General features: G+C 39.0%; 1 protein-coding gene across 1 annotated transcript in view; it reads right to left on the bottom strand.

Moving 5' to 3' along the window:
• The window catches only part of LOC135711203 (cytochrome P450 4c3-like), a 57,617-nt gene extending 37,632 nt beyond the window's left edge, over positions 1 to 19,985 (bottom strand). The window contains exon 1 of the mRNA XM_065233984.1: positions 19,762 to 19,985. Within this exon, the coding sequence (XP_065090056.1) occupies positions 19,762 to 19,984 (223 nt within the window). The 5' untranslated portion in view covers position 19,985. The remainder of the gene's footprint in view (positions 1 to 19,761) is intronic.
• Positions 19,986 to 24,255: the final 4,270 nt, after the last annotated feature.

Genomic DNA, 24,255 nt, shown 5'->3' with positions numbered 1-24,255 from the left:
GAAAGCGTAGATAGAACATGAAATAACAAAGACAACAAACCGGCAAGGTCAATTTCTAACATTTGTTGCGATGTTCATGAACAGAGATTGATAGGAAACGGAACTAACATTCATTGTAATAGATTTTTGGTTTGCGTGTATAATACACCAGATTGAAGTAGATTTAATCACGTAAACAAGCGAGGCATCATAATTTGAAATTTATTGCCCCGAATATACGTGCTCATATGCCAGCGAGGATCGCAGCAGGGCTACGCAGCTAAAGATCTTTGGTTCGAAGCTAGGTATTGCAGGTAATATTGACTTTAAGTTTTAAATATGTTCATTATTCCAAAATATTACTCTTTGAATTCTATGCACATTATACGATTTATTTTTACCGAATAAAGATTCACATAACAAAGTAACAATTCAGTAATATGAAAAAAAATGTTGGCTGGGAGGTTACTATTGGGTATCAATCACTCGAGGCGGGCTCGAGGTTAATGCGTAACAATTTCGATTGGAAAGAGCTAGGTAGGAAACTGGTTTCTGAAGCTTCCTTCAGATACTACTCTCGAACGGTTGACCAAATCCTGGCTGGGCAGGGGCAAGTAGCACAGAAACAGGAGGATAATAAGACTGGGACACAATGGCTGGAAATTGTTTGGAAAGGAGGGGATGGTCACATCAAACCCTAACATCAGCAGTGATGGAATTCTCACCAAAATATCATTTTCGCTTGCGATACGTTTTCTCTTGGGAACTTTCCCTCACTAGTTTCACACTCCAATATTTCCTGAGCGAACTTTCTGGGATGAGAGAATGAGATATCGCGAACTTTTTTAACTCGAATCACCAACGCGAGGATACGAAAAATATCAGATCATTTTTTCTCTCTATCTCTTTACACCACATTCGTTCTGGAAAATTGCACTGCACATTTCACAAGGGAAAGATTATAGACAGAAAGCTATCCCGAGTAAATCAATACAATCTCTAAAGCCTGATAAGTCTGGTAGCTGGCTGTCTACTGGCGCCTGTTGTTTAAAGTAACCGTTATCAGGATGATGTGAACAGTTTTGTGCAGCTGATTGATTGGTGCATTGGTTTCTGGCGAAAAAAAGTAAAGGAATCAGCACAAGTGTCAACGCGGCATTAACGAGGAACGGGGAGGGTAGTGTAAGATTTTGTGACTAGCAATTTTTATATTAAAACCGTTCCTCAGGATAGGGGGTTGCGGAAGGAGGAGCGCCTAATGTATCCTCATTTTCACGAAATACAGTTAATGCATGGCTCCTCTCATCACTAGTGTTCGTAATATCGTTACTGTAAGCTCTTATGCAATAATTATATGCAGGGGGATGGTTGGGAATATAGGTGGTGGTGAACTTTTTCACTGTGCTATTACCAGTGCTGTAAATTCTCAAAATCATTTGAACATTTTTGATGAAAATTAGAAAAGTAGCTATTCGCTATCAAAGGGGACCTCCTCCGAATGGGTGATATCAGTTGCTTAGTCATTTGACGAAGGCATGGATCATTCTCATTTGAGAAACGCTATATAGGTATCATTCGATTGAGTGTAACCTACACACAAACGGAGCTCTGGTCGACATTCCGGCGAAAAAGCTAAGCCAACCCGACACCAACCTGACTTCTATCAAACCCCAACCCGATGTTGACTCGACATTGACCCGACATAAACCCAAAATTGACCCGACATTAACACGACATTGGGTCGACATCGACCTTAAATTAGCCTTACATTGATCCGACATCGGGTCGACTTGTCTGTTCGGGACCATTTTCCTGGATTTCTTCCATACTCCACTGTCGTATATCAAATGATACTGAGTGACTCAATTGACAGTGACAATGAGCTTCGAATGAGAAAGGGGCTCTTCAAATTATGGTCATGTGAGAATTCGTTTACACAATTCTGTGAATGGTTGTAGTGGTTCATCTTCAATCGAATGATATGAAAATTTACAGCACTGGTTACAAGTATCTATTATTAGCTGGTTGCATTGAGAACTAAAACTATAAATAAATCCGGAAAACTTTGAGATTAGGGCGTAATTTCTTTTGTAAACACACACTTAATTCGCCGATTTCTCGTGAATTAAAGTTCAATCTAAAAAACTAACAACACAGACAGGTAGAGGAATGATTCATTTGGTATAGTATAGTTCGCTAGATTGTGCTTTGATTCGTGAGAAATCGCTGAATGACGTGTTTGTTTACAAAAGCAATTACGCCCAAATCTCAAAGTTCTCTGGAAACGGTATTTAATGTGAAGGATGCGAAAAATATCGGAGAACGAGAAGAAAACAAACAGACACTCTCGCATGATCATCGCCTACCTTTACTCGCTGGAAAAAAAAGAACAAAGCTGAGGGGATATTTGGTTGGTTCGAATCACGAGTACGTGTGAAATGATGTGAGATGGAGAGGCGAAAGATCTTTCGCGATACGAAATGAAAATTTCTCTCGCTCTACGCTTTCATGAACTTTTTATCATCTCTCGTTCGCGAACTTTTTGTGAGAAGTTCCTTTGGGATTTATCTCTGCAATGAGCTGTGATAGAACTTTTTTTGAAAATGATTTTTCCAACACTGAACATCAGACAAACAAAGGAATTCGTAGATTGCCTACATGTAGGGGAGATCACGGGTTCCCAATACATCTCTTACTTCACGGAAGGGTTGTCTACCTAGGGCCACTAGGGTATCCAACAGTTGTGCTCTGGAGGCGTCATTACCCGGGCAATACCAAACTGCGTGATCGATGTCATCATAACCGGTTCTGCACCTACATATATTGCTGTCAACGAGGTTTATTCTGTAGAGATGTGCGTCTAGCGAGTAGTGGTTGGACATAATTCTTAACATAACGCGAATGAAGCCCCGACTTACATCCAGACCTTTGAACCACGCTCTCGAAGAAACATTTGGAATGATGGAATGTAACCACCGCCCAAGAGAATTACTTGTCCAATCGTTTTGCCAACTTAGATGAGAACTCTGACGTACTAATGGGAAAAATTCATCATGTGAAACTCTTCTATTATAAATCTCGGCTTGTTGTGCGCCCACCTTTGCGACAGAGTCTGCCTTCTCATTGCCTGGGATTGAGCAATGTGAGGGGACCCATACAAAGTATAGTCGCTATATTTATAGTCTGGCGGATAGAATCTTGATCTATCAAAAAGCGGAACCAATTCAATATATTTTAGACCAACAATTGAAAAGGTACTATCAAATTTATAAACAAAACGTTGATTATTTTATCCTCGCCAATCGAACGCAAATTACCGGCATCATCGGATAGGGGAACCCAAAGATGGTGTCAGTTTGCGCAAGCGAGCCTTGAGTCACGAGAAAAGGGTTTCCGAAGTTTTGTTCGTAATAGCTGATGTGCTCTTTTCTGTTGTTGGTCATGATTTGCTCGATTGGTTCCGCTGTTTGACAGCTCAATTGGTTCTCGAGATTCTATCCGCCAGATTATGAATATAGCGACTAGCAATCTCATCTGTAATGGTCTATGGACATGTCGGAAATCATCCCCAATGCGAAGTTGCTTGCTGCTAGCTCAGCAACATAAACGGAACAAGGTTCCTGAAGTTTCTGAAAGGCGGTTGAGTATTCATTGAAGACGCCGAAGCCAGTGGCTCCATCAATGCGTGATCCATCAGTGAAAAATCTTCACGGCGAATGAGAACGACCCAAATTTGAGTTTAGTTCACTCATAATCGCTAAAAGTGCAGGAACTCTGCGATGAGTAAATTTGCCTCATGTTTTCCCAGGTTTTTCCAGGATTTTTCAGGGAAAAAATCCCGAATTTGAGAAAAATAAAGATTGGATTCACTCAGTCTATTGGTACTACTCCGGGACTGAATAAAATTTTCGTCAATTTCCTCATTTTCCGGCAGATTTTTTAGGTTTACCACAGGAAACCATGAGACAAATTTTACTCATCGCTGAGTTCCTGCACTTCTGGTGATTATGAGTGAACTAAACTCAAATTTGGGTCGTTCTCATTCGCCGTGTTCTATTGCAATTGACTTGTTGGTACTTTTCAGCAAAAATACGGGGAATTGAGATAGGTCGAAGTTGATCTGGAACACCTTGAATAGCCTGTTTCATGGAGAGATCATAGGCATTGGGGGAACTATAGTTAGTAAAGCATAAACGAGGAGGGTTATAGCACCGACAAACCGACATGGCACTTGATTATGACTTATGCCCGAAAATCGTAAACGGCCGATTTAAATGTGCAGTGATTCGAACTGTCAAAGCCATACGATTTTTTGATCTAGATAAAATTAATTTGTCCAGAATAGATAAGACACGAACCAAGTCATAACTTTTGCAGGCGGGTTCATGGCCAAGTTCATGGCTTAGCTAAATATTACCAGCGAACACGGTGCCAGATGTCAGTAGTGTGCTTTGGTCAGAAATTTTATTGTTTTTGCTATGGTCAGTCATGTCGGTTTGTCTGTGGTTATAGCACGGAAGGCCAATTTTCCACGATCTTGTTTTCCGTCGATCTTGTTTTCCGTGCTTAGCACCATTCAGGGTGGCCAGCAAACCGGGAAAACCGGGAATACCGGGAAATATCCGGGAATTTGAAAAGTAACCGGGAAAACCGGGAAAAACCCGGGAATTCAGTGAGAGAACCGGGAAAAATAAATTAACCATACCATAGGAATAAATTTTAACACCACAATTTCAGAATAAACCATTAAAACAAAGTAATCCTTTATCAAATGAATGTCTTACTCTATTTGCTGCATAATTTTCTTCAGTTCAGTCTTATTGTTTTTAGAATTTAATCACTCAGCAATATTGCAAATTGATTTTTGTCGTTTCAATTTAAGATGTAAAGTGATTGGTCCTTAAAAGAAAATATTGAAGATGCTGGACTTTGGAAACAAAAATTTGTAAAAACCGAAACTGAATTATTCTTTTACAGGGTTTAAATTTTTCGTTGTTCAAAATTCTCACGATATGAATTCCAGAATTAACTTGGAATTCTACTCTGACTTATCTTGAAATTGTTCTGAAATAAGCCAGAAAACACCCCGCGTAATAATTACCGTTGAATTCTTTTTGGAATTTCCTTGCAACCCCTTCTAAGAATTTAATTGGAAGCCTTTTTAATAGAAACTTAACGATCGATTCAACCTCTGGTGATAAATAGGAGAACGTCAAAAAGAGTGTTGTGAGCAGAAATGTTTGGCGTGAGATATAGGAAGCGGAACACTTTTTTTTTACTTTTGCTGATAAATTGATTCATCTGAGATGCTCCAACACTTGATTTACAGTTGAAAAATTTAATTCTGTATCGTTTTTGCAAGGATCCTGCTAATGTTCAGGAATATTTTTGGTGAGAAAAATGGAAAATTATAAAAGTGCCTTAGTGGTTATCTGCTGGATTTCTTGTGTGTGAATAGTTCAGGTGTAAATCAGTTCAGATCTGTGAAAAATCGTAAAATATGGCAATTACTGATGAAAATTGGCAAGATGTTGATTGAAAAATGCTCTAATTTGCGTTGTGAAAAATCCTCATTCTGATGTAAACAAACGGTTTGGCTGACGTTTCCTCTCGAATTCACTTGGCGCACTCTACATTGGTGGTTTGAGCCTATCTGGAGACTTAGATTCCTTTGAAAATCTTTTAACTCTACTCAAAACAGCAGAAATCTTTCTAAATTTTATTTAGTCAACAGTGAGTCGTGTGATCAAACGTTATTACGAGACTCTGAGCATCGAATGGACGGAGAAATGCGGTCAGAATGGATGTTCTATTAGTGATCAGGTGAAGCATTTAAGCGGAATTAGTGAAGGCATTTAAACGCAGTTAGTGAAAGCATTTAAGCGGAATCCCAATGCTTCGGCCAAGGATGTGGCCAAAAAGTTGAATTTGTCCAAATCTTTCGTTCAGAGAGCCAAGCACCGGGAGGGACTGCATACGTACAAAGTGAAGAAGGCTCCAAATCGTGACGAACGGCAAAATACGGTGGGAAAGTCACGGGCCTGGAAACTGTACACCCAGATGCTGACGAAGCTTAATTGTCTCATCATGGATGATGAGACTTACGTCAAGGCGGACTTCCGGCAGCTTCCGGGGCGACTGTTCTTCTCCGCCCAGCACAAGTTTGATATTCCGGAGGAAGTAAGGAAGCAGAAACTTTCAAAGTTTGCCAAGAAATACATGATTCGGCAAGCGATCTGCTCATGTGGCAAACGGAGTGCGCAGTTCGTGACTACCGGGACGGAAAGATCTACCTCAAGTAGTGTCTATAGAAGCGTCTGTTTCCTCTGTTGACGCAACACGAGGGCCCTACGAAGAGAAAGTGGGTTTCCGTACAGAAGAAGCTGCAGCCAGTAGTATTGAAGTTGAATGAAATAAATATGCCAAAAGTTTACTGATGGGTTTTACTTTATTGAAAGTTTGAAAAGGATCGGTCAACTGGGTAATTTTCTACAGCGTTTTTTCCGTGATGAAATTTGATGTGGGACACCCTTTACACCAAAATATTGTAAGGTTCCAATCAAATTCCCAAATCACTCAAGCAACATTGCATTCTACAAGACTAAATCATGGTCAACAGAACTTTCATAAAACCAAAATTGTTACTTGGGCACTCTGCTTTGAGAACATCAGAGCAGTTCATTTAACTTCAAGGTAATTGCAGGAGCTTTACAGAAGTTCGAAGAAACTCAGGAAATTTCCGGAACTTCAGCAAAATTGTGGGGTTTTCAGGGAAATCCACAAAACTTCAAAAAAATTCAATGATTTTCAAGCAGTTTCATTATTCACAGGGATGTTCCAAGTATTTCTAGGTAGATCAGAGAACTGCAGAGAATCCATTGCAGAAAGTTTCTAGAAGTTCCAAGAATTGTGAAACATTCCAAGAATTTCCGGAATGTTCCAAATTGAGAACTTCTTGAAAATTTAAACAACTTCAGGTATGTTTAGACAGTTCAAAGGAAGTTTCATGAGCTCTTAGTAGCGTTAGCGTTAGCGTTAGCGTTGTTATGATATACTTCGTAGATTGGATACTAGCGACACTCACGTCTCTTCTGAAATTCTCAGTTAGACTACTTTCAGGAATAATGCTGAGGAGTAAACATTGGTTCCAATCTAAACAAGAGTAACAGAAGCATGACTGTCGCTATTCCCGGCCACGCCCATCTTTACCATAACTAGGGATAGGGAAGGAAATGTTGATGTAGTACTTACTTAACGAGAGGCCACCGACTTAGCGACACCCTCATAAGTGCTACGGAGTTGGAGGGTTGGGTAGGGTATTCGATTAGGATTCACCTCAAGTTGGCGATGCAACCAAAAGTATGTATTGTTTATTTGTTGTTTATTTAATCTCTCGATAGCCGGCTATCGAAAGAACATATTCATTTTGTTTAGTGATCATGAATTTTAAGAGTCATGAAGGAGAGTTTGGGATTAAACCCATGATTTTCTGCTCAGTAAGCAAAAACGATCCCTCCAGGGTCATCGAGCATCTCAGAACCATAACGCTTCGCGACAATACAGGACTACGTTTTCGCTTGATATGCAAATAGTAACCGCGGTTAATGTTCAATATCAAATATACAAATGATGGTGGCGATTTATTGTGCTGTGGAAGAGCTTGGGGTTAAATCCATGATTTTCTGCTCAGTAAGCAAAATCGATCCCTCGAGGGTCATCGAGCATCTTATAATCCACAGCGCTTTGAATAACTATTATTTACGATAATTACATGAAATAAAGAAAATATAAACTACAAACAAAACGTGACTGCTAAAATCTCAAAAAGATATTCTCACAAATATATTTCACGCCACCAGGAATCTCAAAACCATTAGACGTTATAATGATACTCTGCACATATTAGACACAAGAAGAGGCCAAAAAGCAAGCGTCCGACACACAAAACCCGTCAAATCTACTTGCAGTCACAATCAACGATTCTACGAATCGCGAGTGCTCACGAATCATAAAACCGCTGACTGCGACACTCTGAAAGCGAAATTGACAGGCTCTATGCGTCAAACACCCGCCCTCCAACCTCCTCCCGCATCCAACAGCACAAATCTCCATTACAACATCTAACGAATTCAAAACTCCGAAAATCACTCATCTATAGCAAGTGAGTGGAAGCAACCCTGCATGCAACCATTCTTAATGATACACTTGTTCTGCCTATCTTTCTATTAGGCCTGTGGACATGCGTTAGCTTCGAAACTTCTAACCAAATTGAGAAATTTTTCAAATCAGGAAAAAAAAAAAAAAAAAACTTTTAAAGGTTATTACAAGTAAAATAAATATTGATTAATTTACGCAAAAACGAGCAAGTAATATTAAATCTCTTGTATCGTATGCTAATGCTAATTGACTGTAACAAAAATAATATGCTTAAATAAAATAAAATATTAATAAAATTATATGCAAAATTTACTAGAAGATCATTACTTTATTGGTGAGAAGTTTCTAATAAGCCCTCCCAGTTCCTCTGTATACAGAACAAATCTGATACTATAATCAGAATTGCTCAGTCTGCATGAAGCAGCCGATTTCATCAAGGAAGTTCTATTAACAACCAAGAATTAATCGTTTGAGGTATACTGAAGCATTAAGAAGGTGATATGTGTCACTATAGGAAATCATCATCGTTGCAAATATAAAGAAATTAAACATAACCCTTTGCTTCAGTACCGTCAACCTCCATGTCCATGGGGAGGGAAGTTTCATGAGCTCTTAGTAAGCACCGAAAACTCCAGAAAAGTCTAAGTTTTAATTAAGGTAAACTAAATTGTGTGTATGTTCCGAAATAACAATTATGGGTGCTCCTTCAAGGAGGTGCACATATGAAAAATCTGTGAGTTACCAGCTCTGAATTAACCACGAAAACACTGGTTTAGATCCAGGGATTGGGATCTTCATTAGGGCTAGTAAAGTCTAGGGAAGTCGAGAAATTGTTTAACCCGAAAAATTCCGAGACCGGATCGGGAATTCAACCCAGCCACCTGCAACATGGTCTTGCTTCGTAGCTGCGTCTTCACCAACTGACCGAAGGAAGGCCCCTACTAGTAAATAATCAGCTCATATTTTACCATGACAGCATTGGTCATTCGACCGGAGGTTGAGTAGTGGAATCAATAATTTAGAAATTGTTTTGGAAAGATCCAGTCAAAACATTTCGAATTCTTGGGCATGGTTGATTTACAGAGCTTTCGGAAATCGAAAATTTTTCTCAATTCTAAGATATCCAGAAAATCCAAAATTTTAAAATTCTGCGGTGCCTGTAAACCGCGGTGAAGTGAGTAAAATTGATCACTACACTGTTCTTATTTCGATTATCAACAAGCCTATTATATTGTTGTGAAATAATTTGTTGAATATTTCATTGGGAGCGGGACATTTCACCGAAAGACGATTCGCCGAAGGTCATTTCACCGAATGGGTCATTTCGCCGAAGAGCAAGCCATTTTCTACGGTTCTGAACTTTTCTCAAAGCTCAGTCTCGAAAAAGATAAAGATTCGATTTTTTCACCCTGGCATTCAAATGTAATGTTTCCTTCTTTTGAACATGAGCAATTCTTTTGAGTAGGGTAATTGATTCTGGTTGGACCTATCCAAAAACTGATGATGGTTGGACCTATTTTTTCAATCGCTAGTTTAGTCAATCTTCGCTATTTTTTTTTTCAAAGATCACTTTACTATTATAAAAAACTTATTTTCTTCAATTTGCATGGGTGTTTTATTGAAAAAACATCAAAACAATTGAGTTTCAATGAGTTTTCAAAACAGTTCACTTTCCACGCATTAGCTCGTCATTATGCCTTACTTTCAAACATACAAAAAAGGAATACTTTTCACATTTATTTTTATTTTCATACCGTAAAATACTGCTTTAAGGTGTAAACAACACTTTAGTATGCCATTTATCCATTGGTTTCACTAAAATGTTTGAATAATTGACGAAATTCGAAAAGATAAATATGATCATGGTTGGCCCTATGCATGATGATGGTTGGACCTATGTGTTTCCTAAGACGGCCGCTAGGTGCGCTTCGGTTTGTCTACATCCTACGCGCAGCTGATTTGAAATTCGATTTCGTTTTGGCTGAGTGATCAGTTTCTTCGATTGAAAAAATGGCTAAATAAAAGAGTTATACGGTCGAAAATCTTCAAGAGGCTGTTCTTTTAGTAAGAAATAAATCACTTACCGCGTACCAGGCACAGAAAAGGTACAATATTCCGAAAACGACACTTCACGCAAAAATTATGGGAAGCCACGGCAAGAAATATGGAAGGGAAATAGTGTTGAGTGTTGATTTGGAGAACCAGTCTGGGTTTGTATATGCGCTGCTTCTGGCAGTCCCAAGACGACCAAAAAGATCTTGGAAGCTGCTAAAGACCTTGCGTCACTAGTTGGGCGTAAATTTAAAGGAGGAATTCCATCGTCAGGTTGGCTGAAAGGGTAACCACCGATTTCTGAACTACCACGAAAGCGCCGAAAGAATCTGTTAATATGAATTTACATTAAGCACTTCTCATACACCTTCTGTGTGTGAATTAACTTGAAATAAAATGTTATCAAACTAAAAATTGTTAACTGAAACCTATTTCCGAAAAAAAAACTCCTAGGAGAAAACGAACTATAAAACCGGAATTAAGTTTTGATATTCGGTCATTTTAAGCCCCTTAATTCCCCGGGGGCACCCAGAACATGCCCGGAAGTGGCCAATGTGGTCCAAGGCACTCAATTTTGTTATTGTTCTTGTTATAGAATTTGGAAGTAATGTGAAGTGTCGCATGATAGGTTTTATTCCTTCCATATCAAAATTAGGTCCATGATCCATATACCCTGTAACTTGTTCCGGCCATATCTCCGGATCCAGTTGACCGATTCCAAAAATATTTGATAGCTTTCAATGGGACCACAATACCTATAGTTTGACGTTAAAAAAAAATCCAAATCGGGTCAATGATTTCCGAGAAAATGAGCCATGATGAATAGCTAATGCGTGGAAAGTAAACTTTTTTAAAAACGAAGTTGAACTCAAATTTCTTGATTTTTTTTAAATAGTAAATTCATAAAAACTGTATAAAAAGGGTTTTTTCATGATACCAATAAGCTCTAAACAAAGTTTTTGAACAAATATGGGCTAAACTAGCATTTGCAAAAATAGGTCCAACCATCATCATTTTTTAGGTCCAACCAAGATCAGTATAGGTCCAACCAACATCATAGTTCTTTGATGAACAAAAACGTTTTATAAAATCATTTGTTCATAATATTTAACTTTTTATGTTATTATTAGAAACAAGAAAGGTAGATCTTTCCCCTAATCACGCATTTTTCATAATTATATGTTGAATTCATAAAAAAATACGACATGAATGTTGACGTCGTGTGAAACCGGCCTAAATAGGTCCAACCATCATCAGTTACCCTAGTACTGATTTCAAAAAAAATCATATATTATATATTTTTGATTTTTAGAAATGTTTCGTCATTTTAAACATGACCAGTTCTTTCAAGTTGTGCTGATTTTAGAGTTGTTTTAAAAATTAATATTTTTGATTTATATGAATGCTTTCTTTAAACATGAGCAGTTCTTTTGAGTAGCTTTACATGGGAATATCTATTATTTAAATGCGTTTAAAATTCTTTTCAATTGTATAGTGAATCATGATTAAAATTTGGTGTAATGACCCATTCGGCGAAACGTCCTTCGGTTAAATGACACAGCCCCATTTCAAGTGATTAAATATGCAGCTTTTAACTGTTCCTCAAAATCTGATTATAAGCAGCATTTATTATGTGGCTGTGTTCGACGAAATTAATTATTTTACTTAACTTAAGGAGGTATTCCCAATCTTTTGCCTTTTTTCGGCCTGTTTTTCAATTATTTTTTTTCAAGGAAAATGAATAGTAATGCGCCTAACTCTTTGGGATTCTTGTTTATTGAACATTAAAGTTTACAAATAAATTTTTTTCGACATAAAAAAAGACATTATTGACGTCACAAAATGGCGGCAAACAGACCCCTGTTCGCCGCAAACGCCTGGACGGGCGAAGACTTTTCTCTGGAACGGCTTCATCTGAAACAGATTTCGTGATGAAATTAATAATCTGCATAAGATTCTCTGGAGCTTCTCCCGTTGGCAGCAAAAAATCTTGCAAATTAACAAAATGGCGGCCATATGAAAAAACAGGCGATTTTTAGCCCGCTTTTTTGCAGCTTTAAGGTGCTTCAAACAATGTTGAATGTTAATATTTTTGGCTGAAAGTGGGAGAAGCTCCAAAGAATTTAATAAGGAACAAAATGCGCACAGATTCAAGTCAATATCTCTTATAGTTTCTGAGAAAAATCTTCGCCCGATAAAAAAAATGTGGTTTCGAGAAAAACGCGTTTAAAGTTTTGACTTTAGTTAAAACCATTTGGGGGTTCTTACCATTAGTCAGCTATGCCTGGACACCGAATTCGCTGATCGGAAAACGGCTTGGGGGGATGAAAGTATATAGTCTAAAGTACAAAAAAACGTGAAAAAAAAATTTGATTTTTTGAAAAAAAAAGATCGGGAATACCCCCTTAAGGCGCAGATTCCGAATCTGATATCTGATTTCGTTAAAAGATTTTAGATAGATGCATTTTGAAAAGTGTGGTACCTGTGGAATTCCTAGGGTCTGTAGATTATTCTGATCATAAAAAGATTGAAAATAGGGTTGTCTACTTTTTTAAAAAGTGAAAAGGGGTCGCTACACGTTTTTTCAAAGGTGTGATTATGGGTTTTACAAGTGGCTTAAGATCTATAATTTAGATTATTGAACACAAATGTTCATAATTAGCCAGAATACAGTCATGGATCCTGCATATGGATCCAGGAGACAACGGAGCAGCCCTCGAATGATTCGGAACATCCGTAAAAGTGGTCAATCCACGAACCTGATCCTAGAGCTCCGTGTTTTTTTTTCGAAAACATTAGGAACTGTGGTAAGATAAGAAAAAAATTGGGTCGTGTCATAAACATCGACCTGATCCGGAACATTCGTAAAACTGGTCAATTCATGCAACTGATCCTAGAGCTGCGCAGTTTTTGAAAAACACTAGGAACTGTGATGATAGAATGAATTTGGGGTCGTGGCATAAACATGGACCCTGATGGTCATTAGACCGTCCTCCGGAAGATCCGGAACATCCGTAAAAGTACACAATCCACAAAACTGATCCTAGAGCTCCGTGTTTTTTTAACATTAGGAACTGTGATATAAGATAGAATTGGGGGTCGTAACATAAACATGGACCCAGATGGCCATTAACCGTCCTTTGGAAGATCCGGAACATCCGTAAAAGTAATCAATCTATGAAACTAATCCTAGAGCTCTGTGGTTTTTCGAAAATACTTGACACTGTTATATATAAATTAATTGGGAGTTGTAACATAAACATGTACCTAGAACGCCATCGGACCTCCGGAAGATCTGGAACATCCTTAAAAATGGTTAATCCACAAAACTAATCCTAGAGCTCCACGGTTTTTTCGAAAGAATTTGGAACTGTGTTCAGGCATGGAAAATCATTTGCATTCATTTCATACATTCATTTACATTCATTTGCCTTTAACTTTTTTCATCAATAGCATTCCGCAAAATAATGTAGAGAGCTTTTGTAGGTTTTGTTATTAGCTACAACTTTTGCTCATAACTCAAATCTGTATCTCTTATGCATCACGAACTAGAGTGGGCAGAACTTGTTACTGTTTTTCAGTGAATGTAAAATACATTCACTGAAAAACAGTAGTGGCTTCTGTTCGCTCTGGTTCGCCATGCATAAGAGAAACGGATTTGACTTGTTAACAAAAGTTGTAGCTAATAACAAAACCTACAAAAGCTCTATTCATCATTTTGCGGAATGCTGTTTAAGAAAAAAGTTAGAGGCAAATGAATGTAAATGAATGCACGAAATGAATGCAAATGATTTTCCATGCCTGACTGTGTTATAAGAAAGAATTTGAGGTCATGACATAATCATGGACCTGGATGGTCATGGGACCGTCATCTGGAAGATCCGGAACATCCGTATAAGTGGTCAATCCATAAAACTGATCCGACAGTTCCACGATTTTTTTTTTCAAAAACAGGTGGAACTCTGTTATATGAAATAATTTGGGATCGTAACATAAGCATGGGCCCGCATGGCCATGGGGCCGTTCTCCGGAAGATCTGTAAAAGTGGTCCATCCATGAAGGTCCCCCCAAACTGGTGCGGTTTTTACGCTGCGGCAGCGGTAGCGAATAAAACAGCGTTAACCGCGGTAGCGAAATTCGCGAGGGTTCTCACACCGGAGCGGCAGTTTTTTCGCAGCGTTGTAGCGATCGTGAGCAATGAATTCGTCGTCGAATGAAGAAGAGGCGCTTTTGTTAGTGTTTTTAAAAGTAGAGGATAATGCGTTGAAGTATTTTGGAAATTTCCTTCATTTTAGTAATATTTGTTTACAGTTTTACAGATTTCTCACCACTGGTGATCATGGAAGTTCATGGAAACTTGAAGAAAGTTTGTCAATCTTTAGAAAAAATTACAAAAATTAACTTCCCTTGGAATGCATGTCATCAGAAAAATTTGCTGATCTTCGGGAAATTTCATAGACAGAACATCCGGGAAGTTAGCAGAACTTCAGAGAAATTTGCACAACATCAAAGAAAGTTTGTATATCTTCAGATAAATGTTCAGGAAAATTCGTAGATTATCAAAAACTTTGCAAAATTTCAAAGAGGTTCACAGAACTTCAGAAATGTTGATAGATCATCAGAGAAATTTGCAAAACATAAGGGAAGCTCACAGAACTTCAGGAAAGTTGTTGAAATTCAAGTTAAAGATTGAAAAACATGTCTTCCGAGGAGCTTGTGCAAGCTCAAAGAAGTTCATAGAATATCAAAAAAATTCGTAGAACTTCAGGGAAATGTGAAGAACTTCATACCTGTGGCGTATTGAGCTGTTGATGATTTCCAGAAGAATTATCATACTGCTGTCTTGGGTGTTTACGATAATTTCTGAGTATGCTGGTATCCCTTTCGATTTTCTCGAAGAATTTTGAACTCTCGGACAGTCTATTGAGTTCACTCTTAGTATTCTCCCGATATTTCAGATGAATTTTCTCAGGATAAAATCTTTAGTTCGGCTTAATGCTTCTCCGGAACTCACCTTTGAATTCAATTTATTTCTAAAATCTCTTTGGATTTTCTCCTTCTCTTGGAATTCAACTTACAGTTTCTAAATTCTCCTTATAATTAAATGTAGTTCTACTAACATATTCCTTAGATTTAGCATAGCATAGGCAATTGTACAAATCGTGGGTGGTCAACTGTCCTCACAAATACGTTAGATTTCTCCTCCGGAAGCTTCTTTGAAGGGCAGTGAGTTTATAGCAGTTTACCGACCCAACTTGTACAAAGTTGAGCGAATTCCAAGTAGTGCAAGGGATTTGTAGAATTTCCTGGGACTACATAGAAGCTCTACCAGAATTTGGAGAATTTGGGGGTATTCAGGGAGTTTTGTAGAGTGGAATATTGTAGAAATTCTAATGATAGTCTGATATCTTGGTAAAATTTCAGGGAGCAGTAAATTAGATTTACAAGTTCAGACATCTTTGAAAAAAAAAAATAGTTTTGAACCAATTCTATTAAGGTTTCCGTTTTTTCATTTTTTATCACCTGAAAATCACTTCGACCGCGCTTCTTCGGCGGCAAAAACGCTGCAGACAGCGAATTGAAAGCGAACGCAAAAGCGCGTGAACAGCGTCAACTTGCCGCGTTGGTTTGAGCGCTTCCGTAAGCCGCCATGCATTTAAAACGCGGCGAATTATTCGCTGCCGCCGCATTAAAAGCTGTATTCTAGCTAATTATTAACATTTGTGCCCATTAGCGAAGACAACAAATCAAGAAGACTGGCAACTTTGCCAGAATCCAAGCGACAGATACTATAGCGCTGCGCTTGAGTGAAGGGGGAAGTAACGCATACAAAAATGAGCAAATCTAGATAGAGCTGGAATTAGGGCGTAACAGCTTTTGTAAACAATGACTTCTCTCGATGATTTCTCGGAAGTCATGGCTCTCTCTGGCAAATCAACATCACCATCGAGTAGAGGAAGACTTCTCCTACCCAATGGATATATTGGTTTGTGTAGGCGTGCCTTGAATTCCGAGAAATCAACGAGAGAAGTCATTGTTTACAAAGGCTGTTACGCCCTAATTCTAGCTCTATCTAGAAATACACAAACCCTTCTTCTGAGGATGTAATTTTTGCTAACAAATTCGTTCGAAGCATTTACCTTTGAGCGGCAGATGACGCGATTGTACCTGACTCATAGCGTTCGTATAAGAAAATGGAAGAGTTGCCAGTCTTCTTGATTTGTTGTCTTCACCATTAGTCTAAATTATAGCCCTTAAGCCACTTGCAAAACCCATTAACACACCCTTAAATAAACGTGTAACGACTCTTTTCGCTTTTAAAAACAGTAGCCGACCCTAATTCCAATATTTTTACGTTCAAAATAACCAGAGACCCTAGGAATTCTAGAGATACCATTTTTTTTTTAAAATTCATCAAGAAATGGCTAAGTAGTGCCATTGCAAACTTGCCTTCTTCTTCTTTTTCGCATTTCAAGCTTATTGCATATCGCATATTAGCTTATTGCGTGCTCTTAGCTTAGTGTTCTAGATACACCTCCACAGTTATTAATTGAGAGCTTTCGATGCCTGTACCATTTTTGCATTGGTATGATTGTGTGGCAAGTACAATCATACTTCTATGCCCAGGCAAGTCGAGAAATTTTCCAACCCGAAAAATTCCTAGACCGGACCGGGAATCGAACCCAGCCACCTCCAGCATGATCTTACTTTGTAGCTGTGCCTTTACCGACTGAGCTACAGGAGGCCCCAAACTTGCCGTTACACGCTTTTTGGAGGCATCGTATTTGAAGTGTTAATATCATACAATTTAATGTGAAAACTAATATGAATTGCCTATATTTAGGAGTACTTTAAAAAATTTCTATAAAATATGTTGTTTTATCGCAAACTACAACTTTTGTAGACATTTTATCACCTGGTTCTTCTTCAGTAAACACACATCAAGTATAAATGCCTTCTTTTGCATAAAAACCTACATGATCAACATCACCCCAGAGTTGAAATTTTGCATTTAAATTTTATTTTAATTCTGAAAAATCAACTAAACATGCAAACCTAAACCTACATCTACACATTAGAAAAGCATTTAAGCAGAAAAGCATCAAGCTTAGAGAGGTTTTAGTTTGTGTGCCTTCCAAATTGCTGGAAAAATATTTAGGTTTATCGGTAAAAAAGGGATCAACTTCCCCCCGTTTTACGGTACCAGATGGAAGAAAGTCTTGCTGCTGGTTCAAGTAAATATCTTGAATTGGTCGTAAATTGAAACAACAATGACTAGGGCTACCATATCAAAAACTTGAAAAGGAGCACATTTTATTTGAGCTGTGGAGATTAATACCCCGTTCACATTACAGCGTATATCACGTGATATACGCTGCCTGGCAATGAGCACTCATACATCTAGTTTCATACATCTAGTGGAAATCCTTTGTATGAGTGCTCATTGCAAGACAGCCTTGATTACGTGATATAGTCTGTAATGTGAGGAGGACAATGATTCCTTTTCTTAACATTAAAGGAGGACAATTAGTTTTTATCAAACGTTTTAATAATATGTGCGCTATCACAAAATTCATGATTTGCAAAGGTTCAATTGACATTGTTCATAACTTTCTCGTTATACTTCTGAAAAATACATCAAACTAGCTTTCATAATTCTTTTTTGATACTTGGAAATGATCTAGTCTAGCAGATTTGCATGAAAACTACAGCTTTACAGCCTTAAAACCATCCTAACTTTTATCATCTTCAAAAATCAGGATACATGTCATCGCTGATTGAAACCAACATGGAGCTTGCAGTTTCCACAAATCGTTGATTGAAGTGATTGTTTACAAAATCAGATACGTTGATTTGAATAGTTATGCTTGAAATACCTAAAATTCCATAGAACCAGAACGTCAAAATCAAACACATGTTGGATTCAATCTGTGTGGCTGTGTTCCATTTGGTAAATTTTATCTTAAATTTTACAGATATTAAATTTTCGAATAAACCTGCTATTGTACCAGACTTATTTCTGGCAGACCAGGAATCAATTTTGACAAACACCTCGAAAATCACACGATCAACAACAGAGAGATTTTTGAACATTATAATTTATTTTCGAAATGTCAAATTTATGTAAAAATTCAGAAAAATGGAACACAGCCTAGAACTGTGTTCCATTTGATGAATTTTTACTGAGACTTCGAAAATAAATTAACATGTTCGAAAATCCCTCTGTTGTTAATCTCCGATTTTCGATAAATTGTTTGTCAAAATTGATTCCTGATTTGTCTGAAATAAGTCTGGTAGAATAGCTGGTTTATTTGAAAATTTTCCATCTTTCAAATATAAGTTAAAATTCACCAAATGGATCGCAGCCTAAACGTAGGGGGGTTGACAGCTGTAGTATACTCCTAGTTCCTCCATCGAATGGCATTTGCTATATAAGATGAGGTTGCGACATAATTAAACCAATAAGCTCTGCAAACAACGCTTTTTGAAAACAATTTTATGAATATGATACTGGAAAAAATGCAAGGATTGAAAAGGAGGACATTTTCGGGTAAAAGGAGGATGTAGAAAAATGATTGAAAAAGTAGGACATGTCCATGAAAAAGTAGGACATATTAGACTGATGCAAAATTTGAAATTTTCGCTCCACAGTGTTCAAACAGTTTCAAATCGGGTCCTGATTAGCCTCCGAAAGTTTAAACTTATTTGATAAGAAACTGACTTGGCACAAACCATTTGAAGTTTATATGGAAATTACTATGGGAAAACAAAACTTGTTGTCCATTGTCTTCTAGCCTTTTTACATATTGTTCTGTTAACAAATTCTATTGCTAGTCTTATGGGAATTTTTATCAGCTACAACTTTGCGCAATATTGGTTTTCAGCCAAACATCAAATTAAATAGTTATTAATTATTTAAGAGATTGATAATCTTATGGCATGATCAAGCAACTGTTTTGTGGGCAACACTGTATTCTGCAGTGTGACATAGTAGCCATGATTTTTGTCCTCTATTCTACGCGCCATAAACACCAATGTTGCCTGCTGAACAGTTGATTGAGCATAATCATAAGACATTAGTGACTTGAATCATTTATAACTTTTGTTCCTTACATTTGATCGAAAAGTGATACAACAAAGTTGTAGCTGAGAAAACTTTCAACAAGCTAAGCCATCATTTTCTAAAGTAGAATGAACTGGTGAATTTTGAGATCGATGTGAACCGAAATTATCGTTTCTCTATAGTAATTCCCATATGAGCTTCAAATGGTTTGTGCCAAGTCAGTTTCTCACTAAATGAGTTCAAATTTTGGGAGGCTAATCAGGGCCCAATTTGAAACCGTTTGAGCACTATGGAGCAAAAATTTCAAATTTTGCATCAGTCTACTAATATATGGTAACCCTAACAATGACCCTCCTTTGCTACACCCGCGCAAACAACGCATTCACTGTACCGCATTACACCCCGTTCGCTTTGCCCCCGCCCAAGATTGCATAGAATTTCGACATCATGATTGTAATTTGGTTTGCATTTTCCATCCCATCATCCGTCAATGCGAAGGGGCGACTCACCATCTTTGCAGCCCAGCGTAACGTGCAATCCGTTCCCAACTATGGGCAGCATAATTGGGCCAGGAATCCGATTGATGTGATACACCAGTCGAGCTCGTTTCTTCTTATAGGTCATGATGGCGCAGATCATCACCACAAGAATCACCGTCGTCACCGGCGAAAGAACATTGAACACGTTGGCTATCTTCTCTGCAGCAGTGTAGTTCTTCAGGTAGGCTTCCATCTTTCTTTGATTTGCCGAACCTTTTTTTTTTCTTTTATTCAGATAACATCCATCACTGGAAGATTTCGCAGGTATTCTTCGCAAGCAAACAATTAGCACAACTTCCACCAGTTGCTGTAGGTATAGGCCGTGCTTCACTTGCGAAATCACACCACCAAAAAAAAAACACACAATTTACTATTCAGACAGACACAGCCACCGTCTTTTCTTCTATCTACCCTTCAAAGGTTCACACAGCAGTTTCTGTAGGTTACGCGTACACGTCGAGATTTGAATCGGAACTAACGCTGGGCAGTGGCGCGAACGGAGATGGAACTCCCCAAATGAAGAGCTTCAAAGCAGCTACACGCAGCATGCACCTGACCGACCGTTAGACGGACTGGCAGCGCGTGGTTGGTGGTGGTAAAAAGACTCCCTCTCCACCCCGTTGTATCCGAATGTCACGGCGATCGAACGACGTGAAATTTTGTCAATGCGGTGCATGCAGCATAATGAGCGCCAGTTACGGTTAGGTGACGATCTCCGACGACATTGCGGTGTGATCTTGTATTGTTTTTGGGCTAAATTGGAGGGACTCGTTAATGAAGCTTTATGGTGGGTCGGAGGTTGACAATTGACCGGATCAAGATACAGCAATGACGTGATGATCATTGATGAACTTGATCTTTTCGGACCGTCCGTTGAGGGCTGACATTCGCGTGATCAAGGATTGCCTTCGGCAGTGCAAGGGAAATGCTAGTCTCTAAAAGTAGTGTTTGGTTGAATGGTCCCATCGCAGCTTTCATCCTTCACTCGGAACAAACTCTTCAGGGGTGACACTTGAGTGAGCTGGCTGCAAGTTTCTCACGTGTCATTCAATTTGGTATACGTGCACGATAGGATATATTTCAAGGTAGGTGTGAATCAGGGCCAATGTTTTATTGAAATGGAAATTGTTACAACATTTCGTGGAAAGTCGGACTTAAATTTATTAGAATGATTTTACTTTACATTATTTATCCGGTAATTTCAGAAATAGGGTCGGTAATGGAGTTCGTAATGCTATAATATATGGAATTTGGTCACAGCTTAGAATATCTTGCGATCATGGCCATATACTTTTTTTGATGTTTGCCATACGATGTCATTGCGTCTAAGGAGCCATTCTTACATTCATCACATCCTGGGAAATAATAAGTTAGATGAGATCTAATCATTTTTCTTGTCTAATTAACGTTAACAGCATATCTTAGATATGATATAAACATCAATACGGCCAGGCCTACTGCGTTGTATTTGCCGCAAAGATGATTCTTGGACATGAATGGAAACATTTCTTGGACCTACAAGGGTGGAAGGATGCGTGGACATACCGTACCAAATGCTCCGAGCTACTATATGTAGTTGTGTGTAATATGTAAATATTTGTACAGTATTGAAGAATCATAAAATATTGCAATGGATCTTACCGAATTTTCTCCTATGTTGGAAATGATTCTTTTGCGCTTAAAAGTTTCGTTGGATGCATCCGCTCCTTGTTTATCATGGGGTTTGGGATGCAGTTCCTCGTCATTGCTCGTGGTTATGTTTAGTGATGTGATGGAGATCATACAAATGACCTGGAATGTGTTAACGTGACTAAACAAAGGTTAGTACCATGCTGGTGGTTGCTGGGTTCGATTCCCGGTCCGGTCTAGGAATTTTTCGGGTTGGAAGTGCATCTATAGAACACTGAGAACGATAAGAAATAAGCTTAAAATGCGAATAAGATGAGGAAAAGCTATGTAACTATCTCCGGAAGTTTTTTTTCGATTTCATTTGAAAGATTACTCAGACTTGCTAGGAAGTTTTTTTCTGACTTCCCTGAATGTGCCTTCTACACACTTAGAAAAATTCATGTAAATTTAAGTGCTTTGAGAGTGACATATACGAGCGTCAGTTTTGACATAAATTTGAGACATAACAGACGCTAAATTCAACTCAATCAAACGTACTTTTCGTCGAGTAACGAACTTTTCAGTCTCGGAGCATTTAAAATTACATGACACGTTTTATTAAGATGTTTCTTATGACTTCCACCGGAAGATTCATCCAACTTCTCCTGGAGGTTTCTTTTGACTTCCCTCAGATGTGGTTTGGATTTCCTGTGGAAGATTCTTTCGAAATCATCTGTGAGTTTTCTCCAGACTTTCTCCAGAAGTTTTTTTAACTGCTACCGGGAAATTCTTGAAATTTATCCTTTACTTGTGTATTTATTTATGTGTAGTAGAACCACAACTGTCCTTCCTCATACTGGCACGAAACCTCGTTTTTTGTAGCTGCAGATTACCATAACAACCTAGACGGGCTCGGTAGTTTAGTGGTTACCGTTTCTGCTTACTGAGCAGAAGGTCGTGAGTTTGATCTCAGGCCTCCTTCCTTGAAAATTTTCACTATGCCTATTTATTTTCCCATTGCTAGTATAAATCTGCCAGTAATGCAGCGGATACTTGGATGACAAACTATGAGCTTGAGCATTATTTGTATAATAAATTATGAGCACATCCATGGTCACACTTGTATAGTTTGTGTATAGTTGTTGTATAGTGCTGATAATTATTATACTAATAATGATCATGTTCATAGTTTGTCATGCAAGTGTATCCGCGGCATAACGCATACCGAGCGTATTCATGATTCTCTGCTTGACCGTCAAGCAGTTCAGTTCGCTCTTAGTTCAATCTCTCGAGTTGTTCTGAAAGTTCGTTGCTATATTTAGTGTTCGCGTTCTGTCTTTCGTGGTGTTTGGTGAAGCATCGCACGGCCTTAGCCTGGGGAAACCACCGCGTGGTGACGCGACTACAACTCAGACCGCTCAGTTGGCATCGAAGAAACTGCTGGCGAACAACCGTTACGCCGTATTGGAAAATGGCGATGAACCGAAGGTGGAAAGGAAGGAGACACTTTCGCCGTTTTTCGTAAAGGGATTCCCGGATGGCTTGCGGGAGATTATAGACTATTACATTGGTAAAGGTCTCCAAATTACCATCCGTTTGTGCACGAAGGGCTACAAGCTGATGGTCCCGGCGATGAAACACTACAAGGCGGTTCAAGCCATGATGGACAAACTGAAGGTGGAATATTTCTCCCACAATCTCGAAGCCAACAAAGCCGCTCAAGGTGGTGCTGCGTGGCCTCCCTGACATAGATACCCACACACTGTCGGATGAATTGAAGGCAAACGGCCTAAAACTGGTCCAAATTTTCAAAATGGCTCGTCATGACGCCACTAATGAGTATCGTGATCAGCTGTATCTGGTCCACCTCGAAAACAACTCAACGTGCATGAAGGATCTGCACAATTGTACAAGCCAGTACATCGTGACGTCGCTCATTGCACGAACTGTTTACTGATCGGGAATGGAACCAAAAATTTCCACATAGCCAGTCGCTGAAACAAATGTGGCAAAAAACACAGCTCCGGCGCACACCGGGCCACAAACAAGAGCTGCCCGAAACGAGCAAAGTTCGTCGCAATCCGCAAAACGACTTCCACAAGTAACCAACCAGGCCACAGAAGGGCAGCGGAAAACAATGGGCAGAACTGCTCTGCCATTGGCCAATGGTGTCTGATTCTGGCAGTGTTGGAAAAGTTCGCGATATTTCACGAAGTTCACCAAGGGAAAAGTTCGCGAGTCATAGTGAGTTTTCGCGAACTTTTCCATCACTGGATTCTGGTGCTTCCGCCACTCCCACTCAACAACCGACTGGCTGCTGCTGCTGCTGCCTCGATCTCGTTAACCGCTGCAGTGCCCAATCCTTCGTCAAATTCGAGTCGTCAAACGTATGCGGCTGCATCCCGCAGTACCACCCGCCCTCCAGGACTATCAAGGCGTCACGATGATGCACCACCACCGAACGAAAACACAGATGCTCTGTTTACAGCGGAGCAACTGATCCCCGTATTCACCCAGCTTGCCACAGGTTTGCGCAGTTGCAAAACCCGTTACGACAAGATTTACACTCTGGGTCTTTTCGTCATAGAGTATGACCTCTGAAGTGCTGATCGCAGCCGTAGGGGTGGAAATTCCTACTCCTGTCAGTCCCATAACCATCGTTGCGGCTTATTGCCCCAAACAAGTTAACATTAGGGATGGGTCGGCAGCAGAACATCAAGCTTGGGATAACAATCGACGCAATAAAAATGGCACCATCCGGAACAACGTTCTGCAGGAAGCGCACTATAACATCTTGAGTCCGGACAGTTCCACCCGGTTGAGCCGGTCCAGTGCTCACGCCACTATCGACATCTA

The sequence above is a fragment of the Ochlerotatus camptorhynchus genome, unplaced genomic scaffold, assembly GCF_037179485.1.
Source record: "Ochlerotatus camptorhynchus isolate MF236.1 unplaced genomic scaffold, CSIRO-AGI_Acam_v1.1 ptg000425l, whole genome shotgun sequence".
Lineage (NCBI taxonomy): Eukaryota > Metazoa > Arthropoda > Insecta > Diptera > Culicidae > Ochlerotatus > Ochlerotatus camptorhynchus.
The sequence above is the reverse complement of the archived record's forward strand: the minus strand, read 5'-3'. Positions and strand labels throughout refer to the sequence as shown.